Source organism: Podarcis liolepis, assembly GCF_965112155.1.
Source record: "Podarcis liolepis genome assembly, chromosome: 12".
In the NCBI taxonomy this organism is placed as follows: domain Eukaryota; kingdom Metazoa; phylum Chordata; class Lepidosauria; order Squamata; family Lacertidae; genus Podarcis; species Podarcis liolepis.
Window position 1 is genome coordinate 9108161 of NC_139563.1, and position 25338 is coordinate 9133498.

Sequence of the window (25338 nt, forward strand, 5' to 3'; positions counted from 1 at the left end):
AATTTACAGTGGTGCCTCACAAGACGAAAAGAATCCGTTCTGTGATTCTCTTCGTCTAGCGGTTTTTTCGTCTTGCGAAGCAAGCCCATTGATGGATTAGCGCTATTAGCGCTTTTAGCGGCTTATCGGCTTATCGGATCAGCTGATAAGCGGCTTAGCGGCTTAGAAAAGGGGGGGAGGGGAAAAAACCCAGCAGGAACTCGCAATACATTTTCATCTTGCGAAGCAAGCCCATAGGAAATTCGTTTTGCGAAGCACCTCCAAAACGGAAAACTCTTTCGTCTAGCGAGTTTTCCGTCTTGCGGGGCACCACTGTAGTTTGATTTTGTTGAGATTCCTGCACTGCAAAGGGTTGGACTAGGTGACTCTGGGGTCCCTCCGAACTCTATGATTAGATTCATCATGGCACAAGCTTAAATAGGCTACGGTCAGCTTCATCAGACACATTGTGCTTATGACGTAATATATTTGTTAGCGTTTGCTTAAGGTGCCACAGAATCTTTTTTGTAATAAATATTTAAGGGACCACGAGACTCTTGGTCATTCTTCCTGAAATAAATTATCATGGGCTATCATGACCACACACAAAAAAGACCACAAGCTACCAGTACTGATCTGACAGTCAGTGCATCATCCAAGAATGCCAAATGGCAGACTTGAAACACCAAACACCTACAGCCTTTGCTGGTACAGTGGTGCCTCGCAAGACGAAATTAATTCGTTCCGCAATTCTCTTCGTCTTGCGGTTTTTTCGTCTTGCGATGCACGGTTTCCCATAGGAATGCATTGAAAATCAATTAATGCGTTCCTAGGGAAACCACCTTCAGACCAGGTCCGGGGACAGTCTGTCCCCGGACCTCTTCTGAAGGCTGGGGGGGGGACAGGGGCTTTTCTTTACACTGCCAGCCTTCAGAAGGCTGTTCTGAGGGCTGGCGGTGGGAGGGGAGGCCCTTCTTCCCACCTCCCGCCCCGCAAGCTCCGGGCGGCCGTGCTTCGGGTGACAGGCTGCCGCCCCGAGCCTCGCGCGCCTGGCGGGACCTCCTGCCGGGCGCGCAAGGCTTGCAGGCATTCGCCCGAAGCAAGGGGAGCTCTCCGAAGGGCTCCCCGTGCTTCGGGTGACAGGCTGCCGCCCCGAGCCTCGCGCGCCCGGCGGGACCTCCTGCCGGGCGCGCGAGGCTTGCAGGCATTCGCCCGAAGCAAGGGGAGCTCTCCGAAGGGCTCCCCGTGCTTCGGGTGACAGGCTGCCGCCCCGAGCCTCGCGCGCCTGGCGGGACCTCCTGCCGGGCGCGCGAGGCTTGCAGGCATTCGCCCGAAGCAAGGGGAGCTCTCCGAAGGGCTCCCCGTGCTTCGGGTGACAGGCTGCCGCCCCGAGCCTCGCGCGCCTGGCGGGACCTCCTGCCGGGCGCGCAAGGCTTGCAGGCATTCGCCCGAAGCAAGGGGAGCTCTCCGAAGGGCTCCCCGTGCTTCGGGTGACAGGCTGCCGCCCCGAGCCTTGCGCGCCCGGCGGGACCTCCTGCCGGGCGCGCGAGGCTTGCAGGCATTCGCCCGAAGCAAGGGGAGCTCTCCGAAGGGCTCCCCGTGCTTCGGGTGACAGGCTGCCGCCCCGAGCCTCGCGCGCCCGGCGGGACCTCCTGCCGGGCGCGCGAGGCTTGCAGGCATTCGCCCGAAGCAAGGGGAGCTCTCCGAAGGGCTCCCCGTGCTTCGGGTGACAGGCTGCCGCCCCGAGCCTCGCGCGCCCGGCGGGACCTCCTGCCGGGCGCGCGAGGCTTGCAGGCATTCGCCCGAAGCAAGGGGAGCTCTCCGAAGGGCTCCCCGTGCTTCGGGTGACAGGCTGCCGCCCCGAGCCTCGCGCGCCCGGCGGGACCTCCTGCCGGGCGCGCGAGGCTTGCAGGCATTCGCCCGAAGCAAGGGGAGCTCTCCGAAGGGCTCCCCGTGCTTCGGGTGACAGGCTGCCGCAGGCTGCCGCCCCGAGCCTCGCGCGCCCGGCGGGACCTCCTGCCGGGCGCGCAAGGCTTGCAGGCATTCGCCCGAAGCAAGGGGAGCTCTCCGAAGGGCTCCCCGTGCTTCGGGTGACAGGCTGCCGCAGGCTGCCGCCCCGAGCCTCGCGCGCCCGGCGGGACCTCCTGCCGGGCGCGCAAGGCTTGCAGGCATTCGCCCGAAGCAAGGGGAGCTCTCCGAAGGGCTCCCCGTGCTTCGGGTGACAGGCTGCCGCAGGCTGCCGCCCGAGCCTCGCGCGCCCGGCAGGACCTCCTGCCGGGCGCGCGAGGCTTGCAGACACTCGCCCAAAGATTTTAAAATGCTGGGGGTCGGGAGCGAAGCGTTCGCTCCCGCCCGCCAGCATTTTGGGATCGCCTGGGGCAGCGGAGAAGTCTCCGCTGTCCCGGGAAGGCAGGCGGGGGGAGCAGGGACCTTTGCCCCCCGCCGGCCTTCAGGAGAGGTCCAGGACCTCTTCTGGGGGCCGGCTGTGGGCGAAGGTCTTTGCTCCCGACCGCCAGCATTTTAAAAGAGGTCCCCGGAGATTTCCCTATGGGCTTTCGTCTTGCGAAGCAAGCCCATAGGGAAATTCGTCTTGCGAAGCGCCTCCAAAGCAGAAAACCCTTTCGTCTTGCGGGTTTTCCGTCTTGCGAGGCATTCGTCTTGCGGGGTTCCACTGTATAAAGGGGTATCTTTGTTATGTACTGAAGTTCTCACCCTGGGCCAGCAGGGGGATACTGTAGATAGTTATGCAAACAAGGGATCGAAAGTGACGTTCAGTCATTGGATAGTTGTAGAAAGTTGTTACAGTTATGTTGTACTGGAGCTCTATATAAGCAGGCTGACTGAACCCTTCAGTTCTGTTCTGGCCTGTGAATAAACAAGAGCTGTTTGAAGAATCGCTGCGTCGTCTGATATGTTCACCAACAACTTAACAATCTTTATGTTCCTTACTAAATAAATAAAAGTAAGCATCTCCGCTCTGATTTTTCCAAGTGTGGTTGAAAAGATATGATCAGACGTGTGATGCTCTTCCAGAATGAAACATTTCACCAGGCTGCAATCTGTGTGTTTCTTATTCCCTCCCCTATTTTAAAAAAAAATCAGAAATCTGCCCTCCTGTTACCACAAAATTTAAAAATATTTTATTTCATGCATTTGGGGAGGGAGAGAAGATAACAGCATTTACAGCATTTAACAAAGTACATTCAACAATGTGCCCCACATGCCAAAACAGCAGTATCTCTTTTTTCTTCCTATCAACAAATCCTTCTAGAACTAATAATTTACAATATTTAAAATCATCCATACCATGTAGAGTATGAACACATCTCGAGGATAAAGCGCTTTAACAGTGGTATTTATACTATGATAAAGGTTTGCAAAGTGGGCAGTTTTACAACCAGGATTCAGCACGCAGCCCATGCCTCGTTCACGCTACGGTTTGGCAGTGTGCGATGCCCCATTGCTTTCTGGGACAATGTGACCCTTCTTATGTGCAAACGGATCTGGATGCGATTGGATCTTTTGAACTGGGATCCACCTGCTGAGTGCATGAACAGCGCAAAGGGGATATTGGCATTCTGCAAGCTAATTTCTCTTCAAGTGCTTGCGACCCTTTAAAAGCCTCTTCCTCCCCTTATCTCAGACGCAAACAAATGGAAATGGATGGATACTTCATTTTTTCCCTCAACTTGAGTCCAAAAATTAACCTCATAACTGTCTCACTCATCCAGTTTTCAACTCTGAAGTTCGAGAACATTTCTTTCTAGAAATGAGTGCATATCCCTATATTGCATATCTGTATATTACACGAGCAATCATGTTCTGAAAGGCATTCGTTCACATTTCAAGCTTCAGAACTGAATACATTGTTTTCCCTTTTAATTAAACCTCATTCCTAACAGGCTTTAATATTCCCCCGCTCCCCACAAAATAATGGGTAAGATTCGGTGTTGGTCATACTGCAGACCCACTGAAGTCAATGGAACTAAGCAATCATGAGTTAAGTTGGATTTCACCCAGTACAAGTGTCTTAGAAGAGGCCATCTTGTTCTGGTTATGTGGCAGCCGAGGTGAGGAATATCAGGCCAAATGCGGCCCCTGGGCTTCTGGGGTCTGGCCCTCGGAACTCTCCGTTATGCCTCTTGCTTGTCTGAATAGTAGAGAGGGAGGGTGTGTGTAGAGAAACTAACCTAATATATAACGTACAAAATAAAATTTATGCTCTGCTCACTTTTGCCTGTGGCCCCCGTCGCCGCTGCCATGTGGCCCTTGGAAGGTTTCCCAGGGGGGAATGTGGCCCTCGGGCTCACAAAAAGGTCCACCAGCCCTATATTCTAGCCTCAGAATGCAAAGAAGACACTTTTGTACCCAAAGCTATTGGTTTCCCTATGCACCATGCGGACAACAGGATAAAAAAGGACCCCAGAACTTGTCTCTTACTATCTATTTTTTGGGGGGATGAGAGGGGGAGCACTCATTTTGCAAAGTAAGAGAGTCACAGCCTCAGCAGTAGCTGGGCAGCAAAATAATAATTATAATAATTATAATAATAAGAAAGATCCTGAGCGTGGCCTGTAGTGGAAAGTCTGGTGGCTTTTCCTTTGGGGTGCAGCAAGACACTAAATGGCTCTTTGGTCCCTTCTAGCTGTTAGATCTGTGAGCATGTCTGCACTGTGAATTTAAACAACTTTCAATATGGGTTTTCCCCCCCTGCCCTGGCTGCAGTAGCCTAGGAACTGTAGTTGTGCGGACAATTAAGGATCTGTAATTTTAGGTTTCCCAGATATGCAAAATCGCCAGTTCCCCAACTTCTTGGCAGGAAGGTGCAACTGTTAATCCAGTTTCACACCAGCTTCAGAGATCTGCTTGAGGGCTGGATCTGTAAAGTTAGATATACAGTTTCACTCCTAACCCTTTTTTTCCTGTGCAAGGACAGACAACAAACACCACCACCACAATCTATCTACATGATGATGTAGTCTTTGGGATGAGATTGCAGTGCTTTCAAAAGCAGCGACCCCACGATACACCTGGAACTTACCTCCTGATAGGCTATGCGGCTTTTGAACGAATCGAACAATTTGCTTCCCACCTTCCCTGCCTCAAACTTTTGTCTCGTGAACCTGAATCGCTGCAAGAGATTTTGACGATGAGGAAGTGAAGGTACCTGAGGAGGAAGGACTTCACAACTCTATGCATATAAACACGGAAGGGGAAAGGGTGACATCAGTATATCGGTGACAAAGGCTGTGTATGCTGTGGCAGGAGCCACCAAAATAAGCAGGGTTGATTAATGCACCAACTGGGGTAAAGTCCTGTGTCATGAAATCCAGGTCAGCCCAGTGAAGACCATAAAGAAAAGAATTACCGTTATTTTTTGCTCTATAAGACTCACTTTTTCCATCCTAAAAAGTAAGGGGAAATGTGTGTGCGTCTTATGGAGCGAATGCAGGCTGCGCAGCTATCACAGAAGCCGGAACAGCAAGAGGGATTGCTGCTTTCACTGCACAGCAATATCTCTTGCTGTTCTGGCTTCTGAGATTCAGAATATTTTTTTTCTTGTTTTCCTCCGTTAAAATCTAGGTGCGTCTTGTGGTCTGGTGCGTCTTATAGAGTGAAAAATACGGTAGATTCAGCAAATGTGGGACAAGATAAAACTGCCTGGTGAGCAAATGGCTCTGTCAGAATCAGAGATGGGGAACCTGTGGCTCTCCGGATACTGTTGGACTCCGAATCCCATCATCTCTGACCAGGTCTCCTTCTTTGGAGGTCTTTAAGCAGAGGCTTGACAACCATATGTCAGGAGTGCTCTGATGGTGTTTCCTGCTTGGCAGGGGGTTGGCCTCTATGGCCCTTGTGGTCTCTTCCAACTCTATGATTCTATGATTCTAGGTTCACGTGGGGAGATGGGGAGTCCAAGCGCAAGTGGAGAGTCACGGGTTCCCATTCTCTGATTCAGAGCATCCGATATTCTGGCTCAACACTCCTTCAACTCATTTTAACCCTTGGATCTGCTCACACTTTTCAGAGGGCGAACTGAAGGCAAGAAGCAAGGCTAAGAAACCTTTGGTAAAATGAGCCACGTTTGGGTTCTCTGCCCTTCTTCATCCTTGGATAAGCAATCTCATACACAGGAAGAAGGTTGTTTTTGTTTGGTGGTTGGAGTTCACAGTGCGACAGAGCCCTCAGTATCCAATGAATGACTCAAAATAAGGGTTGTTATGACTGACAGAGCCTAGTATTTGATGCTGGTGTAGACAGGGGTCGGTTCCTCGCGGAATCAGCCCCGAGATACCAACCTCTGATTTTCCTGGGTGTGCGAATAAGGCCTTAGACACCATCTCATGAAACTTGTGAACAGATCTTTTGGAAAGTAGGTCATGTTACAGCCCTGCCCAGGCAAAGCCTCTCCGCCTTTTGACATTTTCATCCTTCGGTATTAACATTTCCCCCAGCACTCCCTGCGGAGCGAGAATGAAATCCAGATGGAAGGGTTAGAACTAGCAATCTGCAATCAAATTCTTCAGGGCAAGTGTTAATATATGAAGAAAAAATAGCAACGGAGGAATCACGTCCCTTACAAAATGAAAACAGAAATTCGAATGAGAACTGACATACATACGGAGTCTGAGTGAACCTTCTCAAATCAAGAAAAGACCGTTCTTTTCATGGACTTGTCTATTTTACCAGCTTACTGTAATTCCACTGCCTAGTTGAAACCGATTTTGGGAGTAGTACAGATAAAAAATAAATGAGTGGAACGCAATCACACCCTCAGCCAGAGCTGGCTGAATCCCACTTATATTCAAACACATTGTGTCATCCAAAACAACTGATATCTGGCACAAAATTCGGCATCCAGACAATCTCTGCTTGCTTTAGTTTTTATGGCTGTAGCGGTGATCCAGAAAATGTGTGCCTTTGCCTAGTGAAATTTTAGGTGCTCAAAGGCACAGCCAGAATGTGGGGGTGGGGAGGAGCAGGGCTCCAGCGTCATGCGCAGAACTCCTCGTATTTCTACTGTGGGCAGCAGAAGACATCATGTAAACGAAGCAAAACATATGCAAAGAACACACATTTGCTTAAAATGCACAACTGACTTAGGCCACACAATACAGATTACACTTTGGAACACAATCTGTTTTGTTTGTTTTCTTTTTGTGGGGTGAGGAGATACTAAAAAAACCATAGCCATGGGATCTGCTGTTATTTGCCATGTTTCCAAAGGATTTCTAAACTGGCACTGAGCAACGTCGATCAACTCAGGAAGGAGATGAGCAGATACAATTTTCTGTGACTGGCTGGCGGGACATCCTCTTGCAACTACAATTGAATATGATAACATCCACTTGCAGGCTGCTGAACAGCCTTTCCTTATAAGGTCCCTACCATTTTAATTCTCCTTAGCATGTACAGTGGTACCTCTGGATACGAACGGCATCCCTTCCAGAGCCCCGTTCGCATCTAAAAGCAAACCTCACTAGCGACGGCATGCCTGCGCACGCGCATGTCGTTTTTCACCGCTTCTGCGCATGCGCATGACGTTATTTTGAGCGTCTGCGCATGTGCAAGCAGCGAAACCCGGAAGTAACGCGCTCAACCCAAAGCGCATTCAACCCGAGGTATGACTGTATATTCCCCTAAGCAATGCCTTTGGTGAAAAGTAGGGTTGTCACCCAAATTAATCTTAGTTCAATTCTTCATAGGGGTTTAGTTGATTAGCCAACTAAGCCCACATAAAAAAATGTGCATCTAAATAATCATTCCGAAGAAACGAGATAGAAAGATAGTACTTTCTTTGGTTTTAGAATATGTATAAATGTGCCACAACAGGCATCAACGTAGAAGAGGGAATGTTTCTTTTAAGACAGCACTTGACAGCTGTAATTTGCAGAAGCGCTTCCATAAAAAGAAAATTATATATATATAAAAATCCTGCTGGCAATTAATGAGGGGTGGGCACTTTTTAATCAATAAAAATAAACAAATGATTAATCCAATTGATCTGACAAAAGCTGCAACCCTGCACACAGTGGCCTGGAAGGGGTTCCCATTGAATTTAGGACGACTTATTTCTAATGGCTAGAATTGCATTGCATATGTTGCAGCTCTAGTAGTAAATCATTTTGAAACATTACTTCCGCCTCAGGAAAATGTTTTTTTGAGAGCCTCCATTGCAAATAAGCAGGGCGGGGGTCTTTAACGTGTAAACTGGCCCCTTACAATTGCACGAAGCAGAGCCAAGCGGCAGCTTGTGGATTCATTAGCAACCTCCTGTTTAGGGTTCCGGGCAAGGGAATATATTGCAGAGACAGACTGCTGTGGTCTCCATCTCTGGGGATTTTAAACAATTATTTCTCTCCTAGGTGGGCTGGGTAGAACTCCTTCTCCTTTGGGTCCAAGGAAAAGATAGCTTTGCGGGAATCTTATAAGGTTCTACAATTCCCATAGCTACCTGTTCGACACGATCACTTTTGCAGTCATATACCTGACTTGATAACTTTAGGATGGATTGCGGATACGTTTGCCTTCTGGATTATAATTGCCACCCGATATACAAAGGAATCCTCTTTGCTTTCTGCTCCCAAAAGCCAAGGACAGTTCTATGTGCACCAGAACTCTTTGCTTCTAGTAATGGCTTCTCCTTTTTCAAACAGAAGTAGATATGTGCCTTTGATCGTTTGTGCTGGGGGTTTATTTCCACTGGCTTCAGGCCTCGCCTGCTTTTTTTAAGGGTTGCCAACCAGGTGACAAGCTAGTTCTGCACAGCACCCGGCCCATTCTGCGGTTTTCAGCGCTTGTCTCCCGACAAGAGGCTGCCAATCAATCCTTCATTTTTTGTTCTTTCGCGGCTGATCAAGTCCGTGAGACCCTATCGGACACGTCACACAAGCAGATAATTCATTGGCGTTCGTAAGGCAAGATGTCCTTCCTTGCCAGCATCACCTCAGTTCCTCCAAATCCCTCCATCTCAGTGACCCATCAGCCCCCACCAAGCCAAGATGGCTGCAATTACGCTTTGGAGACTTGGCAAGATGGACGCCGCCTGGCCAACAAGGCGTGATTGTCAGCAGCGCAGCAGATATGGCAGTAACCCAAACAGGAAATTGAGGCTGGATCTGGAAGTTTGCGGTTTTGGTCCTGTTGCTCAGCCCTCCGCGATGGTGTGAATCTTTGGTCCTTTCCCCGTCCCTCCCGATAACGGGAAGGTCTGCTAGAGGCTAAAGCTCACGAACGGGTGCCTCAGGAGGTCTTCTGCGGTGGGCCTTCTCTTCTCTTCCACGAAGATCAACTTGAGGAAGCTGCGGCAGTAGTCCGAGACGCCGTCTGGAAGCTGGGGCTTTGTGGGCTGCGTAGCGATCTTGAAAATGGCGGCCATGGCTTCAAATTCTGCCCAGGGTGGCTTCTCGGTCAACATCTCCACCACGGTGCAGCCCACACTCCTGCAAGACGACACCAAGGGGAAGGAAGGAATTAGGAAAGAAGAAAGGCTTTCTCATTGATTATTACATTTCGATCCAATCTTGCATCCAATGGCACCCAGGGCAGTAAACACAAACATGTTAATACAATGCAGTGGTACCATACGCTTCAGGTTACATATGCTTCAGGTTACAGACTCTGCCAACCCAGAAATATTACCTCAGGTTAAGAACTTTGATTCAGGATGAGAACAGAAACTGTGCTCCGGCAGCGCGGCGGCAGCGGGAGGCCTCATTAGCTAAAGTGGTGCTTCAGGTTAAGAACAGTTTCAGGTTAAGAACGGACCTCCGGAACAAATTAAGTACTTAACCCGAGGTACCACTGTATAATTAAATTAAATATCTATATTTTAAAACTCAATCAATCACACATATTATGGTTTTTATAGCATTTATATCAATATACAAAACGCCTTAGGCGGTCCTATCTGATTTTTCCTCACAAAAACTCTGTGAGGAAAACCTGCCAGTTAGAAAGTGATTCGGCCTGTTTTATCCATTGCCCAAAAGGAAGGTGGAAGTGAGAAGACTGGAAAATATTCTACCAAATGCAAGCCGAAGACTGTTACCAATAAGTGTGAGTCCCATTTAATTTCTGTTCATTTGTAACTTTTCTTAAAAATCCAGCGCTTATTGTTGTAACAATCTTATTTAAACCACTTTGTGAGATCTGCCTGAAAAGCGGGACACCAATACTCTAAATAAAAAGGCATTCACAATTATATACACTAGGAGATTCCAGCAATAACTCTGCTATCGCTACCCTCCCGCCTCAACAACAGAAACACATTTCTGGGATTAACTGAGATCTTACCACACGTCCGCTTTCCTTCCATATCCTTCCCCGCTGATCACCTCGGGGCTCATCCAGTATGGCGTCCCCGTGACGGACTTCATCCCTGTTCCAGACATACAGATGGTCTGAATGCGTTTGCTGGCACCAAAGTCTCCGAGTTTCACGTTGCCGGCAGAATCTCTCAATATGTTGGCACCTAAAGAAAGTAAGAAAAGAACCCACTTCTGAAATGGAAGCTTAGTGGCAGAGCATGTTGGAGGATATGGTGGCACCATTCACAGAGCGAAAGCTACCACAGAGATAGCAATGTTTTCAAAAGCAGGGGGTTCTGAAAAACCGGGGGTCTGCAGGACTTAGCTAATGGGGATCCTCTGGGCTAGATGGATCAATGGTCTAGCAGTCTTGCACTGTACAAAATGTTGAATATCTTGTTTAAATATTAGGGTTCATTATTGTTCCATCTTAAAAAGCAGAGACATCACCTTGCCGACAAAGGCCCGTATAGTCAAAGCTATGGTTTTCCCAGTAGTGATGTATGGAAGTGAGAGCTGGACCATAAAGAAGGCTGATCGCCAAAGAATTGATGCTTTCGAATTATGGTGCTGGAGGAGACTCTTGAGAGTCCCATGGACTGCAAGAAGATCAAACCTCTCCATTCTGAAGGAAATCAGCCCTGAGTGCTCACTGGAAGGACAGATCCTGAAGCTGAGGCTCCAATAGTTTGGCCACCTCATGAGAAGAGAAGACTCCCTGGAAAAGACCCTGATGTTGGGAAAGATGGAGGGCACAAGGAGAAGGGGACGACAGAAGACGAGATGGCTGGACAGTGTTCTTGAAGCTACCAGCATGAGTTTGACCAAACTGCAGGAGGCAGTGGGAGACAGGAGTGCCTGGCGTGCTCTGGTCCATGGGGTCACGAAGAGTCGGACAAGACTAAACAACTAAACAACAACAACAAATTGTGGTTGTTGTTAATTAAATCTGTTGGTTGCTTTATCTTGCCCAAAGTGACCCAAGGTGACTTCCGGCCAACTAAAAAAACAAAATGGAAAACTCACAGGTACAACTAAAACCGGGGAAGGAAGGACAACAGCAAACCTTATGCATGGGCTCTGAACAAATATTTAACTTTCTTTGTACCGGAACCAGTGTTACGTGGCTGAGTCTTTGCCCCCACCTTCAACAATCAGAATGTTTGCTGGCATTTCATAGCATCAGTTTAACTCAGCTGGTTGGAGTTAGTTCAGGGCTCATGTTGCTTTTCCCCGCTGAGAGCATGCTTGCGGGTTGCAATAGGCCAGGCATAGGCAAACTCAGCCCTCCAGATGTTTTGGGACTACAACTCCCATCATCCCTAGCTAACAGGACCAGTGGTCAGGGATGATGGGAGTCGTAGTCCCAAAACATCTGGAGGGCCTAGTTTGCCTATGCCTGCAATGGGCCCTTGGGGTTTATGCAAAATGTGCCTGCGCTGAATGGATTGAACTTCTTTGTCGCTTACAGTCAACAAGCTCACCTAAGCGAGCAGAACGTTCCCCCTGGGATCTCCACCTACCTTTGATATCTCTGTGTACAATCATGTTGCTGTGCAGGTAGAAAACCCCTTGCAGGATCTGCCGTGTGTATTTCCGGGTCACGTTCTCGGTCAGGGCTCCGTAGGCTTTCAGCTGGTCTTTGATGGAACCCTAAAGAACGTGGGGGAACAAACAAGGATCCGTTGGCTACTTTGGATAACGGAACCGTGTCGTTTAATTAACAGCGCGAGCCATTTTGGAGAGGCAGGTCAAATAGCAAGCTGCATATCATATAAGTAGCAACATTTCGAATCACAGAATTGTAGGGACCCCGGGGGTGATATGCAAGATGTCCCATGCAGGGATCAAACCTGCAACCTTGGGGTTATTCGCTCACGCTCTAGCCAACTGAGCTATCTGCCAGGCATTTAAGCAATGGAGAAGTGAACTATTAGCTGACAGGACTGGAGGATCCTTCTTGCACCTGCTGAAAAGGGGGATATTTTGCTGCAGTTTCCTCTGCTAAAGAGTTTAAATGCCAAGGGGAAGGGAACATACAGTACTCAATTAAAAATGGCTTTTGTTTTTTTTAATGTGGAAATCGTCTTAAAGTTACCTTAAACCACAGGACAATACTGCGGATTCCAAATACTAGCTGCATTCTTCCCACTTCGTAAATGAAGCATACTGGCATTTTAACACACATAGGTGTGCAAACTGCGTTTTCTTTTCCACCGAAAGCATATTGAAAACATTTCAAAATAGATGCAAAATTCTGGAAGAATGGCAGATGAAAGTGATGGACCACATGGAATTGGCGGAAATGACTGGCAGAATCCGAGACCAGGGAGAAGAGTCGGTGGAAGAAGATTGGAGGAAATTTAAAGACTATTTACAGAAATATTGCAAAATTAAGGAATGTTAGAATGATGTTGGATTGAAGTTAAGTGGTTTCTAGCTGTAATGGTTCAAAAGAATATGGAAAAATTGGATTTTTAATAGGTAAAAATTTAATGTTATAATATATTAAGATTAAAGATCAGGACAATAAGGAGGGAAAGGAATTGCTGAACTAATAAATTGAACTGGAATACAAAAAAGGGAGGTATGAGGAGGTCCGGGAAACAAGTAAATGAAAGATAAGTGATGTAAAGATGGAATTATTTTTAACTGTTTTTTATTTTCTATTTTTTCTTTTTTCTTTTTCATTATGTAATATTGTGGAAACTTTAATAAATATTTATAAAAAAAAATAGATGCAAAATTGCTTTGGGAAACCACTGAGGAAGGCAAGGGGCCATGACATCACGAACATTGGCCATTCAGTGGCTACCGAACCACCTCAACCTGTATAAAATGTGTTGGGATACTGCCAGGGAGACAAAGTCCATCGTGGCCCCCAAACCGGCTGCCGGATGATCCATCGATCTCCCGTAGATACAGTATCAGCAATTAGCGACACGAGCTTCCAGAAATAGCTTGCCACATTCCAGAGCTCATGCACACTCTATCAGCAGATAATGCACAGCCAAAGTCGCACTCAGGAGAGCATTATTTACAAGTTTTATTCAGCGTTGATCAGAACAAAAAAACATGACTGCCTGCTTCAGTGTCTCCAGACACAGAGAGAGAAACGAAAGCAACAGAAAACATAAACATCCTGTGAACAGGAAATGCGCAGACTCTGTGACTCACAAAGCCTGCTCCCTTTTAAGGTGGAACGGAAATATCCTAACAAAATGTTATATCTTTTCACAGTTTATATCAGCTGTCAGGCTCCAATCTCTATGTAACATTTCTCCAAACAGGAGTACGTTCAAAATTATTTCAGGAAAGCAGGGGCACAGTCCACGTGGGATGCAAGAAAAGGTTTGCTGGTCGAAGGAAGACGAAGAACACAGAGAGCGCCGGATTTGGGGCAGTGCAGAGAATTCCCTTCCCTTTTCGAGTTGAGGAGGTGCAAAATAACAACAACAACTTCTGGCTTTTTTGTAATAATGTGAAGTTTCAATGAGCCTGTTGGGCAGACCCGTAACGAAAGCAACTGTGCCAAAAGGAATTATTGTGGAAATAAGCAGTATTTAGAGGGGAGAGGCACCAGATTTTGTCCTCCCCAGCCGAAGCCGGGCTCAGAGCGGCTAACATAAAATGTTTAACAAATTAACACAAAATCAGACAATCAATTAAAATACAACCTCAAATCAGATCAGGATCAGAATAAAATCCAATCAGATGGCAACCCGCAGATTAGGGTTGGGGACCTTAAATGCTCACCAGGCCTAACTGTTTGTGCTGAACTTATATGGGCCTGTGAGAAAAATTGGGAGGCCACTTTCATGCAAGTTCTTATGAAAGGGGAGAGGGAGTCAGACTGAACCCCGACCAAAGGCCTGGCGGAACAGCTCTGTCTTGCAGGCCCTGCGGAAAGATGCCAAATCCCGCAGGGCCCTAGTCTCTTGTGACAGAGCGTTCCACCAGATTGGGGCCACAGCCGAAAAAGCCCTGGCTCTAGTTGAGGCCAGCCTAACCTCCCTGTGGCCTGGGACCTTCAGGATGTTCAGGATATGACCAAAATCTGCTCCTGGGACACTGTAGAAGGGATGGAAAGGGAAAATAAGGAAGGTGGACAACAATTTGGAGTTTGTTGGAGAACTCCATGACCTTTACAAAAACGCCCATGCAGGCGTACTTACCCCTGGCATGTATTCCACGAAGATGGACAGCTTTCTTTCCTCGGCGTCCCGCAAGCAACCGTAATACTGGACGATCCGCTCGTGGCGGAGGGTTTTGAGCAGCTGGATCTCGCATTCCAAGGCATTCACCTCCTGCAGAAACACAGAAGCAGTTGCAGGTGGAAGAGGAAGGGGCTGTGGCCATAGCTAGTTGTTCTGGAGTGCAGGGCACGGATGGTGTTCGTGCAAGTTTGGGCCTATTGTCCTTCAAACCCCGACGGTCCCTGAAATGTCGAGCAGCACGGCAAGGAACAGGCGTGGGCTTCCAAAAATAGAAGACGGTTTCTCCGTGCTAACTGGATTCACACAATCGCTTCCTTCTCCCAATATGAAGCCCCAACATATATGGGAGAAAATAATAAGAGCATCCTGCAGATCAGAAGACCCCAAAGGTCCACCTTGCTTCACCATCCTGTTCTCAGTCAGGTATCTCTGAGAAGCTCACATGCAGAACATGTTTGTCCCCAACACATGGTGTTGAGAGGTCCATTGTTTCAAAGGTGTTTTATTATTATTACAGTGGTGCCCCGCAAGACGAATGCCTCGCAAGACGGAAAACTCGCTAGACGAAAGAGTTTTCCGTTTTGGAGGTGCTTCGCAAAACGAATCTCCTATGGGCTTGCTTCGCAAGACGACAATGTCTTGTGAGTTCCTGGTTTTTTCCCCTTTCCCCCCTTTTTCTAAGCCGCTAAGCCGCTTATCAGCTGATCCGATCAGCAGATAAGCCGCTAAAAGCCTCTAAAAGCCGCTAATAGCGCTAATAGCGCTAATCCTTCAATGGGCTTGCTTCACAAGACGAAAAACCGCTAGACGAAGAGAATCACAGAACGGATTCTTTTCGTCTTGCGAGGCACCACTGTATTATTATTATTATTACTACTACTACTACTACAACAGTGGACGCTCGGGTTGCGAACGTGATCCATGCGGGAGGCACGTTCACAACCCACAGCATCCACATCCTCGCACATGCGGGTTGCGATTTGGTGCTTCTGCACATGCGCAAAGCACGATTTAGCGCTTCTGCGCATGCGTGAGCGCTGAAACCCGGAAGTAACCTGTTCTGGTACTTCCGGGTTTCGGCGCATCCATAACCCGAAAACGCACAGCCTGAAGCATCTGTAACCTGAGGTATGACTGTATTATTATTGTTGTTGTTGTTGTTGTTGTTGTTGTTGTTATTGGCAATGGCCAATTTGCACGGGAATTACATTCCAGACCAATGTCAGTGGGGCCCTTGCAAGGCCAGCCCATCCCATTCCGCCCCTTTTTGTGACATTTTCGGGTCACTTCCGGGGCCGGCGTGATGCGCACGGTCACACACATATCGGACGCACCTAAAACATTCCCTGCCTGTACAGTGGTACCTTGGTACTTTAATGGCTTGGCTCCCGAACAAATCAACTCCCAAATGCCACAAACCCAGAAGTAAGCTTTCCGAACATCGGACGCGGCTTCCGGTTGAGTCCAGGAAGCTCCTGCAGCCAATCGGAAGACGCACCTTGGTTTTCGAACAGTTTCGGGAGTTGAACGGACTCCCAGAACGGATTAAGTTCGAGAAACAAGATACCACTGTAGTGAGATTTGCATAAAGGGCCCTTCATCCAAAGATCCGAGGGTGCTTCGCAGCGGAAAAATACAAAAAGAGAACGCACAATACACAATAAAACAATTAACTCCTCCTCTATTGAGCTGCCATGTCTAACAAATATGGACACATCTATCCTCGACTTTGCTCTGCAAAAGCAAGCACAAAGAACCAGGGTGCGCTATCTCTCTGCGCTTCCTCGTCGATATCCCAGGTCCTTCTCAATTGCTTATGATCCCTTATCTCCCCCTTCAGACCTTCCTGACCCACAGAGGAACGAACAAACACACACACACACACACACACACACGTTAATTTGGGCAGGGGGAAGAGTTCACACTGCGTCTTATCTGGTCCACATACTCACTTTGCTTGTCTCTTGGCTGTCAGGGTCAAAGGGCACCTGCTTTACAGAGAGCTCCCGGCCAGTGTCGACGTCGTAGCAAAGGTAGACCTCCCCAAAGGCACCTCGGCCCAGCAGCTTCCCAAGTCTCCAGTTCACTGGGGCCTGCAGCGCTGCAAGGGAGACAGAAACCAATGTCAGGGAGGCTTGAGACACCCTAGGTCTCCACACCAGCGCAGCCATCACCGTGTCAAAGAGTTGCAACGTCTGCATGTTTTCCGCTTGCACGGAATATGATGGCACCTTCAGAACACCAGTTTTCATTTCGAAAACCAGAAGATACCTGCCTCTTTCTGAGCGCAAGAGGGAAGCAGGCCCCCAGTTTTGATTCAGGGGGAAAAAACAGTTCCTGAATTGTCAAAAACTTTGGCAGGGTGGCATTGCTGTAGCCTTTCTGACTCCAGGGGGTCTGCGAAGCCGCAATTACGATTCCAAGCCTGATATTTCATACACTGTGCAACTGGTGACTCTCCAAGACAAACACAGCTGTGGCCTGCCTGGGGCTTGACAACGCTCCTGTTACTGCAGTCCCTTCCAAAAACAGCCAGACCTAAAGGGTTCTGGAGTCCTTTAATGGTTCACCATAGATGGGGTAGGGACGCGGGTGGCGCTGTGGGTTAAACCACAGAGCCAAGGGCTTGCCGATCAAAAGGTTGGCGGTTCGAATCCCCACAACGGGGTGAGCTCCCGTTGCTCGGTCCCTGCTCCTGCCAACCTAGCAGGAAAGCATATCAAAGTGCAAGTAGATAAATAGGTACCACTCTGGCGGGAAGGTAAACAGCATTTCCGTGTGCTGCTCTGGTTCGCCAGAAGCAGCTTCGTCATGCTGGCCACATGACCTGGAAGCTGTACGCTGGCTCCCTCGGCCAATAAAGCGAGATGAGCGCCGCAACCCCAGAGTCAGTCACGACTAGACCTAATGGTCAGGGGTCCCTTTACCTTTATAGATGGGGTGCATTCAGCCGCCCCAGGAGTTCGCAGGGCCTTTTTTGTTCCCTGTGACAACTGGTGGATCCCTCTAGCCAAGTAGTACCAATGGAAGGTTTCCAGCAAACTCACAACGCAGGGGTTGGAAACCCATGGCTCTCCAGATATTGTTGGGACTCCGACTCCCATCAGCCCCAGCCACTGGGACAAATCCTGAAGGATGATGGGAGTTGCAGTTCAACAACATCTGGAAGGCACCAGGTTCCTTTCCTTTGCAGTGAAGCAATCCCTTCAAGGCCAGTTCACTTTGCTTTTTGAATTTAAGAACAAGACAAAACAAAACATTCTTTGCTGGCAAAATGCAGGTCTGCTCTATGTTACATCTCTGTGGGAGCACCAAGTTTCTGTGAAGTTGGCAAAATACAGAGCCCCCTAGGGATCACGTTCGCCCACCTCAACGTGCACGAAAGATCTTCTCAATCTGAACAGCCTTTAAATGTGATTGCCTTGGAATGTTCACTACATTATAAAATTGCATTGGGATGTTTATATATGTCATGAACTGATAGGTTCAAATGATTGGCAGTTTGCTCGATGGGGACTTTAAAATGTTTTAGCAGGCCATGTAATCAAAATGAAATGGTTGAGTATCTCATCATTACTGCAACAGAACATTGATTGGCTTTTTCACTTTGCAGGAAAATTTGCAGCGTGCAAATTGAAGGAACAAATAATAATAAATAAATAACCAGGCTTCCTGCAAGCTACGCCCTGATTTCTCCGCAGGCCAAGCCTTGGTTATTCAAGTCGACATTCAGTTTTGCCGATGAGAAGGCAAGGCAGGGTTTCGCAAACTTGTTGTTTTGGACTACAATTCCCATCATCCCTGACCACTGCTAGCTAAGGATGATGGGAGTTGTAGTCCAGCAACAGCTGGAGATCGAAGTTTGGGAAACCCTGGAGTAGGGAAGGCCCTTCCCGGCCCACACATCCCCAACAGCCCCTTCGCTGGGGGCCCCACTTACTGTTCCTCGTCTTGGCTGGAGAGGAGCCGAAACCTTGGAATATCTTGTCGCAGTTGTGCCACCACTTGTTGCCCCCACGTTCCTCGTACCGCAAGGTGACAAGCTTGTTGTCTCCGTTGAAGCTTTTCGTCCTGCTGGACGGCATGATCTGGAAGAGGTTCTCCGGTGGCGCGTAACTCCTGGGGAAGGTTCTCCGGCCTTTTGGGGCAGGAAGAAGAAGAGTTTGGATTTGATACCCCGCTTTATCACTACCTGAAGGAGTCTCAAAGCGGCTAAGATTCTCCTTTCCCTTCGTCCCCCACAACAAACACTCTGTGAGGTGAGTGAGGCTGAGAGACTTCAGAGAAGTGTGACTGGCCCAGGGTCACCCAGCAGCTGCATGTGGAGGAGCGGGGAAGTGAACCCGGTTCAGCAGATTACGAGTCCACCGCTCTTAACCACTACACCACACTGGCTCTGACTGCCTTTTGGCTTAAGTGAAGCTGCGAGTGGGTGCAGTGCACTGCGAACGCATGCAGAACTCTGCATCAGTGAGGAAGCTGCCTTACAACGAGTCAGACCACCAGCCCATCTAGTCTGTATATTGTCTACACTGACTGGCAAAAGCTCTCCGGGGTTTCTGAGAGAGTGACTCTTCCAGTTCTATCTCAAAATGCTAGGAACCGACACCTGGGCCCATTTGCATGCAGAGGATGATGATTGGGTGGCGCTGTGGGTTAAGCCACAGAGCCTAAGGCTTGCCGATCCGAAGGTCGGCGGTTCGAATCCCCGCGACGGGGTGAGCTCCCGTTGCTCGGTCCCTGCTCCTGCCAATCTAGCAGTTCGAAAGCACATCGAAGTGCAAGTAGATAAATAGGTACCACTCCGGCGGGAAGGTAAACGGCGTTTCAGTGCACTGCTCTGGTTCACCAGAAGCGGCTTAGTCATGCTGGCCACATGACCCGGAAGCTGTACGCCGGCTCCCTCGGCCAATAAAGCGAGATGAGCGCCGCAACCCCAGAGTCGGCCATAACTGGGCCTAATGGTCAGGGGTCCCTTTACCTTTACCATACCCACTCTGGGAGGCTCCCAACAGAATATTAAGAACAAAATAAAACATCAAACATTAAAAACTTCCTCAAACAAGGCTGCCTTCAGATGCCTTCTAAAAGTCAGATTGTTGTTTATTTCCTTGACATCTGATGGGAGGGCGTTCCACAGGGCGGGCGCCACTACCGAGAAGGCCCTCTGCCTGGTTCCCTGTAACCTCACTTCTCGCAGGGAGGGAATCGCCAAAAGGCAGTCAGAGCTGGACCTCAGTGTCTGGGCTGAACGATGGGGGTGGAGACACTCCTTCAGGTATACAGGACCGAGGCCATTTAGGGCTTTAAAGGTCAGCACCAACACTTTGAACTGTGCTTGGAAACGTACTGGGAGCCAATGCAGGTCTTTCAGGACCGGGGTTATGTGGTCTTATATGGTGTTATATGCAGTGCTTTTTTTCTTAAAAAATGTTTATGGGTACTCTCTCATTTCGAGTCAAGAAAAATCACCATTTTATAGTTCAAATCTGGAAAAATAAGTACAGTAAATGGACAAAAGTTTAAAGATTCACAAAATGTTTAGGGATATGCGTACCCCTGTGTCCCTACAGGGAAAAAAGCACTGATTGTATGGAAGGATGTGCTCTTCCACTCAGCTACAGGCCTTTCCTAGTGCGGATCAGGCAAGATCCGCCACCTGGAGACATTTGGTCTACTCACATTGAGTAGGGGAAGGAAAGCTATTATTTGGCGCCCACCTTATAGGGGCCCCACCCCGAACGGCACCTTTCTCCAGAGCTCCAGAGCCAGTGTGCTCAACGCAGCTGCAACAAGCCCAATTCCGGTTCCCAGTTTCTGCCCAAGACACCCATTGAGTTGCTTTCTGCACCCTTCCCCTTGAAAACCCACCGATTTAAACAGCCTTACCGTCATTGTAGTCCTTTCGGCTCTGGGACAGGTGATACTGCCTTGGAAAAGTCCCTCCCTTGCCGAATCTCTCGCAAAACGGGATGTCAAAATCTGACAGAAGTACAGAAATGACACTTACATGTAGTTCCTCTTCCCATGCTTTGCCCACAACACTCTTGCATAATAAAATCCAAGATGGCAGCACTTAACGTTAGGATTGTACACGGTCATGTTGAGATATTTGATCATGTTTTGGGTTGAACTAAGAGCAGAACAACAAACTCTGGCCACAGCTGCACCTTGCATTTAAAGCATGCCACTTTAAGCAACTACGGTTTTCCCCAAAGGATTCTGGGAATTGTAGTTTGTTAAGAGATCCCTATTTGCCTCACACAGCTACAATCCCTAGAGTTGTTGATCCCTCTTCCTAGGGAAGTCTGGGAATTGTAGCTCTGTGAGGTGAACAGGGATCTCTTAGTGTAACCAGATTTTTTTCTCTCTTGGCACCCATAACAAGCCACACCTCCCAGGATGCTTTGGGGGAAACCATGCCTGTTATAGTGGTATCATAGTGATTTAAACGTAAGGTACAGACAAGGTCTCTGGATTCTTTTTGCAGATTTTGTTGTTGCTGCTGCTGCTCCTCCAAAAGGGGAAAGGGCTAAGAAATTACACATGGGCCCCTCGAGGAAAATAGATCTGTGGAAAAAACTGGGGGAAGTGTGGCTTCACCCTAAACTCAAATTCTGCCTTCTAGGTGCCACAGCACGTAGCAGCAGAGAGCATTGTTGGCTGCCCACTCTCCACCTTAGAGCAGATTTATGCCACAAGGTGCCATAGGAAGGCGCTGGACATAGTAAAAGATCCATCGCATCCTGGTCACTGTCTCTTTGAGCTCTTGCCATCGGGACGGAGATACAGGACGATGAAGACAAGAACGAGTCGTCTTAAGAACAGCTTCTTCTCCAGAGCGATCTCGGCCCTGAATGGGAAGCCCGGACTTTGAAAGTCATCTAATCTCCCTTGCTGTATTATACTGTATTGTTTAATTAGTGTTTTTATGGAGCAGTCAAGTAATTTCGTTGTCCCCGAAGGGGGCAATGACAATAAAGATATTATTATTATTATTATTTAATTGGTGCAAGAATGCTGCAATGATAGCCAGCTGCCTCTCTGAGACATGACGTAGGGTTCAAATGAAAGCAAGGAATGTGTGCGTGCTTGCTGAAAAATAATAATTTTGCATATATATGCACACACCCACACAACACAGATCACCAAAACGGATGCAACTCAAGGGCTATCTGCTGGCACAGCACTAATTAGGCAGCAAATCTCAAAGGTATATTGTTGCAAAAAGTTTATCTCTGGGTTCGCCATCTTCCGCTGCCCAATTTTCCATTGCCGCACTTTTAACTCCATCAAAAATCCTCCGCTCACCGATCTCGCAAAGCCACTACTCAACGGTTACCCCTTTAGAGTCAGGTTTCCCAAACTTGGAGGTCCAGCTGTTTTTGGACTACAACTCCCATCATCCTGAGCTTGCAAAATCAGGGGTCAGGGATGATGGGAATTGTAGTCCAAAAACAGCTGGAGAACCAAGTTTGGGAAACCCTGATTTAGAGCCAAGGGAGCTTTCCTCCCACCCTATCCACCCCCCTCTAGAAGCAGAGAATGTAGCGATGGTCACACAATCAGCGTGAACGGCAAGCCAGGGAGGGGGCCTACAAAGCTAGCCACATCCTTGAGGCTCTGACGAACGGGCTTTTAAAGGGAAATTTGAGCGCTGCGACCCAGGGGGCATATTAAAACTTCACAGGATCCTTTGGCCTTATTTGACGCTCGACTTCCATGCCCCTCCGCAAGCCAAACATTGTCTTTTCATCCTCTGGGCCCCCTGCCACGCATTCATTTTTTAATAGCAGAGGTCACTTCGATGCAGCAATGATGAAATTTTCCGTGATTTCACCAGCTGCACATGTGCGCTCAAGCAAAGGCTTCTCAAACCAGAGCTCTGCGAGTTAACGTGTGCGATTTTGATGTTCTCCATCTTCCAAAAGGCCCGTTCTCTGGGTACGCTCTCCCAGCAGCACAACTGCCCGATTTTTGCCACAGCTCCATCCCTCTGGCTTCTCAGGGTTCTAGTCCTCAAGTAATTTGTTATCTATCTACGTGGGCACTTTGCATACTGCTGAATTGCAGTAGCCTATAAGCAGCGCACAGTAAAGCCACTTCCGCCCTTTGGAGGAGGTGGAGTTGCAGGCTTCACGGCCCCACCACGCGCACGGCAGCTGGAACCCAGCCCCGTACGATTGGGGGGGGATTCCCGGCTGCGTCACCTCCTGGCCAGCCAATTGGCTGGTTTTGGGGGCATGGCCTGCACTATTTAAGGCAGGACACAGCCGGGGATCTCCCTCTTTGCTGCCTGCCAGCTGTTCCTGCTTTTCCCACCCTCCCACCCTATAAGGTTTTTGTTCCTTGACCGTGCTATGGACCTTGGTTGGTCGCCGTTGAGGGACCTGATAGGAACTTTTCCACTTGGCAAATTGGCACCAGCCACTTGGTTTTCGCCTACCTCATAGCAAATTGTCACAACTTACTTGGTATTGGCGGTTAGGCATTGGTATTGCTCTGTAGATGGAAGAGGGGAGGAAGCGCCATCACTTGCCCCACATATTGAAGGGTCGTCCGGTAAAGGATTCCGTGGGGCATGGCCCTGTCCGAAGCCTAGGGAGGTTAGGGCCTAAGGCACGCCCCCTATCAGTGACCCCGGGGGAGTTCCTAGTTGATGCGCATCAGCAGGACTCCCTCTACTGGTGGTTAACCCTTCCCAGACTTCTAGCGGATGGGCTGAAGGCAGATATAGTCGATTAGATCCAATGCCTAAGCCAATACCGCTCATCACCTGTAACCAATAAAGTTGTGGCCCTATTTAGCCCATTAACCGTAATAATTGTGTAATAATTTCCACTGGTGGAGACGGGAACTCGCCACGCAAGATGAACAAATACAACAGAATCAGAAATGATTCTTCAGTACGGGCCTAAAGTTCAGCAGGGAGCGGGTTCCACAAAACTGTGCCAACAAAACAGAACTGGCAGATATGAGCTGAGCATGCAAGACTTCAAGGATCAGGTAGGGATATAAGAGACCAGACTTTCCAAGGAAAAACATGGAATGGCATCATTGCACTCAAGGACTTCTCACAGTCTAGCCTTCAGCAGTCTCGTGAGATTCTCAGGGTATCTCCAGGGATGTTGGAAATGGAAACAGGAGCAGAAATTTCCACAATTTGCATGTTTGCCTGAGGTCAGGAACACAAGCAAAGACAAGCAGCACTCGCTGTCACTTTTTTTGTTGGTCCGTGAATGTTGCATTTTAACAATGAGATTTATGTACCACCATTCGTCACAAGATCTTGGGGTGGTTCACAAGACAAAAATACAAGCAAAAATAAAAATAGTTAAAACAAAAACAGCAACCCCCCTCCCAAGAAATTATAACGTTTTCTGAATTGTCCTGATGTTTCCCTTCCAACAAAATGCAGTGGAGTTAATTACGTGATTAATTGCATTCGTTTTGGCCACAGCAGCTAGCGAGATAAGTGACATAGTTTGGGCAGAAGCCAAACTGCAATGGAACAGAAACAGCGCTGATTGCAACCAACGTAGGTTGGGGTGGAAATTGCTGCCTCTGTACATCCCTAGAGACCTCTCTTGGCGACAGTATACAATGCTGGTTCAGAGAAACTTACCTAGGCAATCAAGGCTGTCTTTGTCCCTTCTTGAAATAGGTGCTTGGCTAAAGGGGGGACTGCATGAAGAGAAAGAGGTGCATTAGACCCAGTGACGTAGCCCTGGTCTTCAGCATCATTTATTCTAATACAACTATCGCCAAAACAATAGTAAAGCTTTGCATTTATATTGCGCTTTTATTGCAACCCAAACGTCATGGCTTCCAAATGTTTTGGACTATATAACTCACATCATCCCTGACCATTGGTCACACTGGCTGGGGACAATGGGAGCTGTAGTCAATAACATCTGGGAAAACACTGCCTGAGAGCAGGGGTCTCCAACATTTTTAGGGCCCAGGGCAAATCTGGAAATCTACGAAACTGTTGTGGGTATGTCAAATATATATATATATATATATGTACCCATTTCAGAGAAGGAAAGCTGGTGATGCTCACCAAACATTGCCATGCACACTTCAAACAGGACCACAATACCTCAAGGACTGCCTCTTCGCATATGAACCTACCTGGACCTGAGATTATGTTCTGAGGTCCTTTTTCACGTGCCTCCTCCTTGAGAGGTCCAGAGGGTGGCAACAGGGCCTTCCCTGCAATGGCTCCCCATCTATGGAATGCTCCCCCCAGGGAAGTTCACCTGGCGCTTTCATTATACACCTTTAGGCGCCAGGCAAAAATGTTCCTTTTAAACCAGGCCTTTGGTATTGACATCCAACACCCTTTTAGAATGTGGCTTTTTTGGGTTACTGCTTTTGGTTTGATTTTGTATGTTGTGGTCTTGTTGTAAACCGCCCTGAGACCTCTGGGTATAGGGTGGCGTACAAGTTGAATAAATAAGTAATAATAATAATAATAATAACCAGACTAAAAAGGAGGTAACAGCCTTACCCAACAGGCAACCCCCAACTATACAAGAAGCCCCAAAGAAACAAAAACATCTGGAAGGAGCAGGAGGCCTTGACAGGAGCCAGGGCAGGTGTTTGAGGGCCTTGTGTGAGTCTCACAGGTGCGACTTTGTGGACCCCAAATTTGGAAAGCGTTTGAACCAATTCACGCACGACAGACTTGCAAGGCAGGCCAACGATACCATTTTGCCGTTCACACAGCAGGCTCCGCTGACCAGCCCTTAGAGGAAGCAACCGTACTTCTCCCTCACCTCCTGGTAGCAACTAATGAAGCTAAATGGTGAATCCTGGCCTGTAGCGCT

At 48.4% G+C, this 25338-nt stretch overlaps 1 protein-coding gene across 2 annotated transcripts in view; it reads right to left on the reverse strand.

Annotated features, from left to right (window-relative positions):
- Positions 1 to 6972: 6972 nt before the first annotated feature.
- Positions 6973 to 25338, reverse strand: part of LOC310689347 (mitogen-activated protein kinase kinase kinase 3-like) — a 106399-nt gene continuing 88033 nt past the window's right edge. For both annotated transcript variants that reach the window (XM_083466959.1, XM_083466958.1), the window contains exons 10-17: positions 24132 to 24190; positions 20396 to 20488; positions 18447 to 18644; positions 16459 to 16607; positions 14465 to 14596; positions 11813 to 11942; positions 10276 to 10453; positions 6973 to 9422 (exon numbers count right to left, since the gene is read on the reverse strand). In XM_083466959.1, the coding sequence (XP_083323085.1) occupies positions 9194 to 9422; positions 10276 to 10453; positions 11813 to 11942; positions 14465 to 14596; positions 16459 to 16607; positions 18447 to 18644; positions 20396 to 20488; positions 24132 to 24190 (1168 nt within the window). In that variant the 3' untranslated portion in view covers positions 6973 to 9193. The remainder of the gene's footprint in view (positions 9423 to 10275; positions 10454 to 11812; positions 11943 to 14464; positions 14597 to 16458; positions 16608 to 18446; positions 18645 to 20395; positions 20489 to 24131; positions 24191 to 25338) is intronic.